The 12,999-nt window shown below is 35.1% G+C and overlaps 1 protein-coding gene and 1 pseudogene across 7 annotated transcripts in view; both read left to right on the forward strand.

Annotated features, from left to right (window-relative positions):
- Positions 1–12,999, forward strand: part of EVI5 (ecotropic viral integration site 5) — a 271,308-nt gene that overhangs the window by 76,886 nt on the left and 181,423 nt on the right. For all 7 annotated transcript variants that reach the window (XM_033200700.1, XM_033200699.1, XM_033200704.1 and 4 more), the window contains 3 exons: positions 6,336–6,525; positions 7,446–7,670; positions 8,819–8,893. In XM_033200700.1, the coding sequence (XP_033056591.1) occupies positions 6,336–6,525; positions 7,446–7,670; positions 8,819–8,893 (490 nt within the window). The remainder of the gene's footprint in view (positions 1–6,335; positions 6,526–7,445; positions 7,671–8,818; positions 8,894–12,999) is intronic.
- Positions 10,124–10,245, forward strand: LOC117076920 (annotated as a pseudogene).

A 12,999-nucleotide genomic window follows, 5' to 3' on the forward strand; every position in this document is an offset into this window, starting at 1 on the left:
GTTCTGGTATCCATAGGAAAACATTAAGCTGAGTACAGTAGGATATTCAAAAAGTTTAATATCAACTGTTTTCAGATAATTACCAGATTTTTGTTTGTAGTGTTCACCTTGCTTATGAACTTCAGATTTGTCTTTTCAACTGCTGTGCTTATTATCTACATGGATTTTCTCCCAAGTACTTCAAACTCCCGATACTCAAAAGAGAATGCATTCTTTTCCCTTTCCTCCTTTGTATTTTCAAATCATAGTATTACAGATAAGCTTTTTTGGGGAGCTGTTTATCATCTGCATGCTGCCATACACAAGCTATTCTTTTTTCTTACATGGCCATCATGAAGTGTGTACTCTGTCAATTTCCTTACATTGGTGGCATCTTGGTAAGGAGAAGTTTTGATTCTCAGAAGCAAAGATATGGTGAAGTTCATCTGTGTAAGATAAGACCGAGACTATTCTCTGTGCTGGAATATTTTCTCGTTCTCAGCTTGTTCCCCAGTCCCACCCATTAGGGAACTGGAAATGCCTTCTCCCTACAAAGTTTACCAAACTTCTGGAAGCAACAACTCCTAGACTCTCCATTTTTAATACTATTTGTAGTCCAGATGGTATATTGGCACCCCCGCCTGCCCCGTCTCACTAATGTGTGACTGTAGCCATTTTGAATGGCTGCCCTTGGATCTGGAGCTACTCTAAGAGAAACTTGTAGTGACCCAATTAGGAGACAGGATTGTGTGTTCCCTTGTTGATAGAAAAACAACCTCTTATGTCCTAGTCTGTCATTCTGGGAGAATGAATGAATTTAGGCCTGTGAATTACTTACTGTATAAAAGTGGCGTATAAGAAATGGCCAGGAGGCTACACAAACCTACAGGGACACCTTAGATTACAATGTACAATATTCCTGCTTGGACAGTATTCTTTTTCTTTAATCTGTGATAGTCAGACTTCTTGTGTTAGAAGGAGATTATGATGGGATGGAATGGGAAGTGAGGTGAATTATTCCCCCACCGTCCCCCCTGCTTTTTTTTTTCGAGACAGGATCTCACTTTTCACCCTGGCTAGAGTGCAGTGGTGCAGTGCGATCATGGCACTCTGCAGCCTCAACTTCTGGGGCTCAGGCAATTCTTCCACCAAAGTCCCCCACTATCTGGGACTACAGGTGTGCACTACCACACCTGGCAATTTTTTTGTATTTTTTAGTAGAGATGGGGTTTCTCCATGTTGCCCAGTTTGGTCTCAAATTCCTGGACTCAAGCAATCCATCTGCCTTGGCCTCCCTTTTTTTTTTTTTTTTTTTTGCTTTGCAATAAATCCATGTAAGGCAGTGCACCCATGTGATCTGGGAGGAGGAAAATATGTGAAAAAGTTTTAGATATACTTCTCACTAGCCCACAAACCTATGAGTAATGCTGTATTACCAATTTCTCAGCTGCCAAGCTCAAGGCTTTGTAAATTGTTGACTTTCAGGCAGTGCCCCCCTCCCCTGCCATGTCAGAATATCTTAATTATACTGACACTAGGTGGAAACCTGTTTAAAAGCCGTCTTGAGTTGTTCATCATCACATTTAGCAATAAGGAATAAAAATGCTTGATTCTAACTACATAGTCTATAAAGTTTACATATTCTTGAGGAACATGTAATTTATTTTTCTACATGCTGTAGAAAAATACATGCTATAGTTCACTGGGGGGAGACTTCATAGTATCAATTCAAGTATTACTACTTCTGCAAAATGTTCTGACTCTCTCACAGAAAAGGGCTTCTTCATTATAAAAATTCTAAAGTTTTTCTCTAGAGAATTTAAAAATTTTCTGGAATGACCAGGAAATTGGAAAAGGCAAATATGAAGTAATGTTTATATCTTCCTTTATTTATAAAATATACCCAAAATAATCTTTTACAAAAAGTAATAGTTATGGTTTTAAAAAGTTCAGAAGGGCTTACAATAATAAAATGCAGTTGTTTCTCACTGAAGTTTTACTATCCCTAGTGCCATTAAGTAGATAGTATTTTTTACAGATATTGATGAAGTGATTAAAAATTGATGAATAATATGCAGAGAAATGTGTAGTTCTTAAGTGTAGAGTTTGAGTTTCAAAAAATGTGTATACCTATGTATAACCCACATACCTATTAAGACTTAGAAAGTTTCTATTATATTAGAAAATGTCCATCATCTCAGAAAATTCCTTTGTGTCCTTTCTAGCAACCCCACCCTCTGTCAAAACTTCTCTTCTACCTGTTCTTTTTTGTATAATGGCTTTATTCAGATATTTGTATACCGTATATTTAATTCACCCACTTAAAGTGTAAAGTTCAGTTGTGTTTTGTGTACTCAAGAGTTGTGCAATTGTCAACACAATCAATTTTAGAATTTTTTCATCACTCCAAGAAGAAACTGCACACTCATTAGCAGTCCATGTTTCCCTGACTACCTTCACCCTTACTACAGCCCTCAGCAGCTGCTAATCTCCATTCTCTTTCTTCTAGATATTTCATATAAATGTATTCATGGAATATGTGCCCTTTTGTGACTGGTTTCATTAATTTAGCATAATGTTTTCAAGGTTCATTGATGTCATAGTGTGTATCAGAATATAATTCCTTCTCGTGGCTGGTATTCCATTGTTTGGGTATACCATATGTTTTTTATCCATTCATCAGTTGATGGACATTTGGATTTTTTTTTTTTATATCATGAATCATGTTTCTATGAATGTTTGTATATAAGTTTTTGATGGATATAAATTTTCATTTCTCTTGGATATATACCTAAGAGTGGAATTGCTGAGTCATGGTAATTGTTTGCTTATCATTTGAGGAACTGCCAGGCTGAAGTGCTGTACCATTTTACATTCCCACAAGTAGTGTATGAGAGTTCCATTGTCTCCATATTCTCACAAACACTTACTGTTATTTGTCATCTTGATTGTAACTATCTTAGTGGTTGTAAAGTATCTCATTGTGTTTTCAATTTGCTTTTTCCTGATGACTAGTGACATTGAACATCTTATGTATTTATTGGCCATTTTCTTTGGAAAAATGTTTATTCAGATCTTTTGTCTATTTTAAAATCATGTTATTATTGATTTGTAAGGATTTGTAAAGGTTCTTTATGTATTCTAGATACAAGTCCCTTATGATTTGCAAATATTTTCTCCCATTCTGTAGATTGTCTTTCCACTTTCTTGGTGGTAGCCAATAAAGTGCAAAATGTTTTAATTTTGATGAATTCCAGTGTATCTGTTTTTTCTTTTGTCACTTGTGCTTTTGGTCATATTTAAGGCTTTACCTAACTCAAAAGTCATGAAGATTTATTCCTGTATTTTCTTCTATATTATGCTTGTTCTTAAACTTTATATAGATGGAATCATATCGTCTGTACTCTTTTGCACCTGGCTTCTTTCATTCTGCCTAACCTCTATAGGATTCATCCATGTTGATGCACGTATCAGCAGTTTATTTCTTTTTATTGCTGAGTAGTATCACACGAAATGAATGTACCACAATTTGATCACCTATTTTTCTGAACATTTGGATTGTTTCTGGTTTGGGGCTATTGTGAGTAAAGCTGCTATGAACTTTCAGCTATGCCTTCTTTGTACATATGTTTTCATTTTAGTGCTGGACCATATGGAAATGTATTTTAACTGTATGAGGAATTACCAAGCAGTTCTCAAATGTGTTGTACTATTTTATACTTTTAATATTGATAGAATTGCTTCCGTCCTGGCCAACATTTGGTATGGTCAGTCTTTAGAATCGTAGCCATTCTAATATGTATATAGTTTGGTTTTAATTTGCATTTCCCTTGGTGACTAAAGATGTTAACATTTTTCAAGTACTTATTGGCTATTTGATTATCTTGTTTAGAAAGTATCAGTTTACGTCTCTTACTCATTTTTTGAAGTGTGGTGTTTGGTTTCTTTAAGACTGGTTCATATATTCATGTGCTATCTTTTGTCAGATTCCTGTATTTAGACTTTTTTTTTTTTTTCTTAGTCTCTGGTCTGGCTTGCCTTTTCATTTTTTAAAATAGTATCTTTTGAGGAGCACAGCTCTTTAATTTTGGTGAAGTCTAGTTTTTAAATCAATTTTTTCTTTTGTAGTTACTGTTTCCTTATGTCCTGCAAACAAATTTTTGCCTACCCCAAAGGTTGTGAATAGGTTTTCCTATATTTTGTTTTTAGGAGTTTTATAGTTTTGCTATATTTGGGCTTATCTATTTTACATCATTTTTACATATGAAATAATACAAAGCAGAGACAGTATCTTTAAATAGTGTAATGTCTTGAGATATTTTGTTTGTAAACATTCCACACAGCTTTGTATAATTGGATGTGCTATTTCAGTGTTCTTAGAAGGTTAACTGCTTAATCTTCTCTAACTCGTGAATGCTATGAATTCACTTGATATTCATGCCTGTCCTAGAACCTGTATTAATAACTCAGCAATCCAAGACTTTTTGACTCTGTAAAAGCCTTCTGTATAGGTGCTGCTTCATCTATACTTGGATTACACCTCGAACTTAGGTTTAACTTAGGAAAACCATTATTTTCTTTGAACTGCATATCTCTGTTGATAGTGATGCAGTTTAATTGAGACGTAGCAAGCAGTCAGTAAATAAGTGAAGCAGATAACTAAGATTCAGGTTATTTCAGTAAAATTTGTTTCTCTATTGCATTTACAATTCTTAGGGTTTAGAATCGTGGACAATTACCTATGTAAACTAATTTTTTCATAAGATATATTATGGACTTAGTGAAATAATATGTATTTTAAAACAGTATTTAAAGTAAAACATCATCATTAATTCTTTTTTTGTCTTTTTCTTTTCCTCAGAGACCTCGTTCTGAATTCTTTTTTTCAAGTAAAATTATAGTAATTAGTTCATGCTCACTTTGGCTGTTTAGTATGTTTTTATGTTTTTAGCAATATTTGGGAAATTTTATTTTAATTATTGTTGCCATGAAAATATATTAAATTTTTCCTCAATAAGGATAGAATTTGTTTATTCAGTTTATACTATTGTGTTATTGAATATGACATACCTGGAATTTGGAATTTTAAAATTTGGACTTAGGATTTTATTTCATTTTGACAGTTAATATGCTTTGCAGTGAGCTAAATGTTCTAAGTGGTATAAAGATGAGTAGCATATAAATCTGGCTCTCAAAGGGTGGTTCTGTAATCTGTTAAATAGGATTTGACCTCTATATGTTTATTTTCTTTCTCAGCTTTTGTATTTTATGAATTAGTATTGTGAGCATTTTTTGTACCCAAAGCAGATGACTTTTCCTGAAGAATTACTGGAAGGAGTAGTAGCTGTGTTAAATAGTGATGGAGCCACATTTGCCACCTTCCTTTAAGCTGGTGCATATGTGAAAGAAATAAAAGACTTAATGTAGTGATTAGTCATGGATTGGATCTTGGAAATTATCTTAACCCATCTTTCAACAGATAAGGAGGAGGCCTAACATGGGGTTGCAAGCTCAAAAGTCAACAGGGGTCTTATGAGTGAGGAGGTCCCAGTTTAACAGTGTAAGCCTAGTAATAAATAGCAGTGTTAGCTGGCCTGAGTTTTAGGGGAAACTGTAGGGATTATGGAAAGTGAGTGGATTAAAGTCCTTCTGCATTTGAAGGAAGAAGCTCCCATGCAGCTATATCCTGTTTTTACTGTGCAGAAATATGGACCGGTTTTGCCTTATCTTTTTATTTTTCAAGATAATCTAGAATTATAAAGTATAAATGCATATAAACAAATATGTGAAATCCTCCAATTTTAATATATTAGTAATAAGCTCAGTTTTTATACAAACACTGCATGGGCTAAATAAATACTTTTTGGGGAGATTGGTTATGCATGTGTGAAGAAAAATGAAAAAAGAAAAGTGATTTGGTTAATTTTGGGGGCTCTGCCTTACTTTTAAACCTTAGACACATTGTAAAGATTTTAGGATTAGTTATTTCATAGATTTGTTGTACCTCTTCCAAGTATAAGTTCTTTTTTCCTGAAGCCTACCCAAATACTTTTCTCATCAGATTTCCCCTAATTTGAATTTTTAATGGAGATGAAGGGAAATTATAATGGGGCTAGTAGCTCAAAAAGTTGTAACATAATTTGCTTTTTCAAATTTTCAAACTGCTATGATAGGTGAAAAAAATATAGCGGTAATTTTTTTTGATGCTGACCAAAATTTATTTACATTACGTATATTATTAAAACTATATTTTAAAACAATGGTTAAATTGCAGTAATAAAGCTCTAAGTATCATCACTGCCTCTTCTAATATCACTGTCAGATTAGATCTTGAACAGTTTTTAATTATGTTTTAGATTGTTAGAAACGGATAGTAAGTCTTTAAGATCTGTAAATGGGTCAAGAAGAAACAGTGGCTCTTCTCTTGTGTCGAGTTCTTCAGCCTCTAGCAACCTCAGTCACCTTGAAGAAGATTCTTGGATTCTTTGGGGAAGAATTGTTAATGAATGGGAAGATGTACGCAAAAAGAAGGAAAAGCAAGTTAAGGTATTCATGTTCTTTGTTGAAGTTCTTATTCTAAAGTGCGTCAGACATAATAGAGGGTTAGAAGCCGTCCCCCCCCAAATATAACTTCCAAGCTATGTATTAAAGAGGTCCGCTTTATTTGTTTTAACTTACTTGTACCCCTGGAAGTTTTAATTTGTAGACATCAGTTGTTACAGAGGTCCTGATAATGTAGAAATATGTAACTGAAAATTATTTTATTTACTTATTATTATTTTATGGAGACTGTTACTCAGGCTGGAGTGCAGTGGTGCAATCATAGCTCACTATAACCTCGAATTTCTGGGCTCAAGCTGTTCTCCTGCCTCAGGCTCCTGAGTAGCTATGACTACTGGTGTGTGTCACCACACCTGTATAATTTTTTATTTTCACTTTTTTGTAGAGATAAGATCTTGCTTTGTTGCCCAGGCTGGTCTCAAACTCCTGGCCTCAAGCAGTCTTCCCGCCTTGGCCTCCCCAAGTGTTGTGAGCTACCCCACCTGGCCCGAAAATTGTTTTAGAAGTTAAATTCTCTCATTTTATCGATTCAGAAATGAAGCTATGACATACTGCATTCTTGATAACAGTATTTTACTTTTTTTTTTCTTTTGCCTTCAACAGCCCTTTGAATGATGGGTACTGTACTGTCATTCATAGCTCTGCAGGTTTCAAGTCCATTACCTTAAGAGGCCACACACTGAGGTGAAGTGACCATTATTAATCCCCTGACCAGAACAGGATACACCCAGGGCCCAATCTTATCCTTGACTTACAGGGTTCCCTAGTCTTCTTGTAAAGCTAGCTTTGTGAGTTAAAAATTTAATGAAGTCTTCCACTTCATTCCAACCCCCTAATAAGTCTTCCTTGGCTTGCAAGATAGGAGACTTAAATCATTCATTTTTATAATTTTATTTTATTTTTAGGAACTTGTTCGTAAAGGGATACCCCATCACTTTAGAGCAATAGTTTGGCAGCTTTTATGCAGTGCACAAAGTATGCCAATTAAGGATCAGTATTCGGAACTCCTGAAAATGACCTCGCCTTGTGAAAAATTGATCCGAAGGGACATTGCTAGAACTTATCCTGAACACAACTTTTTTAAGGAAAAAGATAGCCTTGGACAGGAGGTTTTATTTAATGTAATGAAGGTAAGTTTTATTTATTCATTTTTGAAATGAAATGAATTTCTGGAAGGTTGAAATTATACATTTTTCACGACGAGGCATGACCTCCCACCACAATAATCAGTTGCTTTGGCAATGAAATTGGTGTTAGCATTATTTTTGCCTTAATTCTGATGCTACATTACTGTCTAGTGTAGAGAACTTGTTAGAACATTTACTACATTATTCAGCATTAGTTGATGGAAATGGAATAGCTTAGTCAATCACATACCATAGAGGGATCCTCATAAAAATGGATAATTCACCATCTGTGAAATTCAAAACCTGGGATGTGGGTTTCTCCTATCATCTCTGCATTCCTACAGTTAGCAAATTTTTCTGCTTGCTATGACCAGCATTGTTAAGAGCACTTAGCCCTTGAAAGGTGTACCATTGACATTTTTTCTTCAATATTACCATTTCCCTTCTCACAGTTACTTTTTATTTCAGCTACCTCTGTGAAATACTGATTTCTTGTTAAATCATTTCAATTTTGCCAATCCTTTGCCTTAAACCTAGTCTAGTTTTATCTACATCAATATAAATTTTACTTGATTTTTTTTTTTTGAAATGGAATTTCACTCTTGTTGCCCAGGCTGGAGTACAGTGGTGTGATCTCAGCTTACTGCAACCTCCGCCTCCCAGGTTCAAGTGATTCTCTTGCCTCAGCCTCCCTAGTAGCTGGGATTACATGCGCCTGCCACTACACCCAGCTAAGTTTTACTTTTAGTAGAGATAGGGTTTCACTATGTTGGCAGGCTGGTCTCGAACTCCTGACCTCAGGTGATCCACCTGCTTCCGCCTCCCAAAGTGTTAGGATTACAGGCATGAGCCACCATGCCTGGCTCAATTTTACTTGATGTTTAAGCCCTGTTACAAATTCCTGTATTTTATTTTATTTTATGTCTTTAGGAGCTACCAAGTTTGGATTGGGAAATTGTCAAAATAAAAATTTCATGTAATAAAACATTTGCTTTTTAAATATGTATAGGGTAACATCTATAACAAGCAAGCGAAAGCTTTTCTCAAAAACAAATGGTCTTTTAATCTGCCTGTCTTGCCAATTTTAGGTTTTTTGGAGAAGGAAGTTATAACTTACCATGTATTTTGAACAACATTTTTTTACTTTTTAGGCTTATTCTTTAGTAGATCGTGAGGTTGGTTACTGTCAAGGAAGTGCTTTTATAGTTGGATTGTTACTTATGCAGGTAAGTTAATATAAGTATTAAATGTCCAATGAAATTCTTTGTTAAAGTTGGATTGGAGAGTTTAAAAAGCATCTTTGTTTTTATTAAATATAAGTGGATATGGGTATTGTTTCCTAGGCATAATTTGAATACAAATATTTAGTTTGCACTTTAAAAGATTAAACATGTTAAAATAACATACAATAATACCTTACCACCAAATGAAATTTCAACTTAATGATGTATACATTTTTACTATAATATTCTACTAAAGCTTGTATCTATAGTAGTTTAAAATCTTATTTGTTAACATTTAATGAAGAGTAATCTTTTTCTAATCAAGGAGGGAATAATTAAAGTGTTGGTAAGAAAATCTTGTTTATATTGTACAATATCTTTAGAGATTTATAGTGAATTTAATTTATCACGGAGCTAAAAGCTCGTTATGCATACCTCACTGTATGCTCTAAAATAGTGGTACTCAGCCACTTTCACCCCCTAAGGATATAACTTTGTTATTGAGTGATTGTGTAGTGGGTTTGGGTGGGATGTTTTCAGAATTTGGGGTAGGATAATCATAGCTTTGAAGGGAAATGGCATATAGTATTATCTCTTCAACTTTGTTGAAATGTTAAGTCCATGTTACTCTTTGTTTAGTCTCAGATTTTAGTCCTGAAAAGGAATTATGGAGATACTTGGTTTGAGTCATATAGGGTGGTTTTGCAACTCAGTTCTGCACATGCTGTATGAATTTAGGCTAGATTATTTAATCTCTCTCTGAGCCTTAATAAGATAATACTATCTACTTTCAGATTATTTGTGAGGGTTATTTGAGGTAATGTATGTAGAAAAGCCTAGCATGGTGTTTGGCCCATAGGAGATAGGCAGTGAAAGTTCAGTGATTTACCCAAGATCATGCATCCTGGTAGATAAAAACAAAGCAGGAATCACAAACTGTTTCCTGATGCTTTGCTTCAGTTTCCCAACTGCTTTGAGTTTTAAAGCTCTGTTGCTGTCAGGAGTATACACACCCCTCTTTTCTGAGTAGAATAAACCTGATAAACCTGATGTCAGAGACACTGGTTTATAATAAAAATAATTTTTACTCTGTGTTATAGCATATGTAAGAACACATAAGAAGGGCTCCCAGTGGTTATTGATTTCTAAGTGGAATTAGGTTATAAATAATACAATGCAAAACTAGATTTGTTAATGTTAAGGTATAGTTGTTTAACAAAATTATGATTTTCCAGCTTTGCGCAGTGGCAGTTTCTTAGCCAATGAGGTCTATCCGAGGCACAATTATTGCTAATTGAAATTATGATTTTCCTACTTTATGATTGTTTAGTACTGGTAGATCCTTCATTATTGAACTCAGACATCCTTATTATCAGTCTAGTGATTTTTGCTGCTGTTCTGGTCCTTTTATTTTCCTGTTAGCTCTACAATAACCTTTTAGTAGTTATTTCTCTTGGGCATCTAAAGAGCAGTTTTTCTCTGCTTGTGGTCTGGATCTCTGAACAGCTGACCTAGCTCTCTAGGAATCCTGTGGATCCTGTGAATCCTCTAGGAATCACAGTTTCCTTCAAGACAGGGCAAGCAGTGGTGGTAGAAATACTAACTTCAATAAGTATTATTACTACCATTGGAGTAATAAATAATATTTTGGTGATTGATCTACTTAGCTGTTGTCAGTGGCAGCAATATATTAACACAACAGTAGTCACTTATGGCCCAGGGCCATAAGGTAGAAAAGCTCCTCTTTTTGTTTCTGAAGTTTATGCTCACACCTTATGGTATATTGTTGTCCCGTAACTTCAGTTTAGAAATGTAACTCAGAGAGTCTGATAAAATTTGCAAAGTTAGTACATATTGTATCAAAATGGTTAAAAGTGATGGATATGTATGTTTTGTGTATATCTCACTCCTATAAAATTAGGTATATTGTCTGCATTAGACCTTTGCAAAAGACATGGATTCTCATCAGCTCAGAGTCACAGAGAAAGTATGTAGCAGCACATTGCTCTAGGACTCAAGCATCTTGATTTCTTTCTAATGGAAAGGAATGACTATAAAACAACTTGGTATATGCCACTCCGTGTCACATTTTTTCATTTTGTCACCATAGTTTCAATTTTTTTGAGAAGGACCTAGTGATACTTTTTCTGTCCCCTTTTCCTCTTTTGCCAAATTACCTCAACTTATTTTTTAAAATGTTGCCATTAAAAAAATTCTCCTCTAGTTCCCATATTAATGCTATTGCAAAGAGGAGAGGGAATGAAACTTGTTTTGATATGTTCAGAAGACAAGAAATTGTTGTAAGACAAAAAGGGAAATTATAATTACATACTCCATAATGACATTTTGGTCAACAGTGGACTGCATGTATGATGGTGCGCGCCTAAGATTGTAATACCCTATTTTTACTTTGCTTTTTCTATGTTTAGATATACAAATATGTTACAGTTGGCATACAGTATTCAGTACAGTAACATACTGTACAGGTTTGTAGCCTAGGAGCAATAGGCTATATAGCATATAGCCTAGGTGTATAGTAAGCTATATGATGTAGGTTTGTGTAGGTGCACTCTATGATGTTCGTACAATGATTAAATCGCCTGAGGACATATACCTCGGTAATCGCTGTCCCTTTCCAGTGCTGTGGGAGAGAAAAGAGAACACAACTACCTTAGGAGAGAGCCAGGTTTCAGTGTTGAAATATTCTTAAGGGAGATCCAGATTTCAGCTAAAGAAAGAGAGCAACATTTGGAAAAGAAATTGAGGATATAGGTAGACTATTCTGTTCATGGTAGGATATGGGTTCCAGAAAATGCTATGGAAAAGATTTAGGAAAGATTGGAAATGGGGTCAGATTAGGGGAGCAGTAAAATCATGTAGGATGAGAGTCCTGGGATTTGGGGCTTCTCGTAGTGACTGACATAATTCAGTGGGACTGTGGAGCTTGATATAATTAATAGAGATAACCTCCAAAGTAGAATTGTGGCCATGTGTGTTGAGAGGAAGGAAGAAGTGCAGGTTTTGCCAAGAGTAACTCTTGGCTCCTGTCCGTGGCTGTGTCAAGGCCAGGGAAAATGTCTTGTTATTAGCAGCAGTCTTCAGCAGGAAGAAGGCCTGGCGATCCTTTGGGATGTTCTCTTTTGAAACACACCGGTATAATGGGAATGAATGAGAATTAGCAAATTTTATAATTTTGAGAAAGATGGCTTAACACTTTGGGTAGTTATTTGCCTAAGTATTCTGAATATCTTTGTAGCTCTTTATAGAGCTTTCATATTGATTATCTTATTTGATATGATTTTCTGGTGATTTACACATAAAATGTGAAATTGATAACTTTAAACCCTAATTTCAGATAATATGAAAACATAATTAACATGTCCTTTTAATACTTACACCATGTCATATGACTTTTTGCTCAGAATCCTCAAAAAACCTTCTCTCTCGCTTAAGGTAAAAGTCAAAATCCTTACCATGGCCTCTACAGCCCTCTGCATTTTGGTTCCCTGTTATTTCTCCTCCATGACGTAAGCTTCACTCATAGTATTCTAATTTAGTAGTTCTCTATTTGCTGTTTCTTGAGCATGCCAAGTGTGATTCCATTTTAGGACTTTTGTACTCTTTGGTCTTCTGGAACTATTCTTTCCTCAAATGCTCCCTTGCTTTCTTCAGGATTCTGCTCAACTGTTACCATATCAGGGGACCTTTCCTGATCTACATCAATAGCCGTGTGTCTCCCCAGCATTCCCTGTTACCCTACATTATTTTATTTCTGTAGCATCTGTCACCATCTGACATACATATTAGTTGATTTATTCTGTGTCTTGTCTGCCTCCCTCCATTAGAAAGTTCAGTTTCCTTGAGAATAGAGATTGTGTTTATTTTGTTCACTGCTGCATACCCAGAAAGAGAAAAGTATCTGGTTATAAATCAGTATTTGTTGGTTGAATTAATGAATGAGGCAAGTTAAGACAGTTGGTTTCAGAGATTGTAAGATTTGTTTAACTTCTCGTTCTTGGTGATGGAATGGGAGACTAGAACTTTCTGATTCTTAGCTAATTGCTCTTAGCATTGCAGCACACAGCCACTCAAACAGTGCTTATGATTGG

This window comes from Trachypithecus francoisi, unplaced genomic scaffold, assembly GCF_009764315.1.
Source record: "Trachypithecus francoisi isolate TF-2019V2 unplaced genomic scaffold, Tfra_2.0 Lachesis_group5, whole genome shotgun sequence".
Lineage (NCBI taxonomy): Eukaryota > Metazoa > Chordata > Mammalia > Primates > Cercopithecidae > Trachypithecus > Trachypithecus francoisi.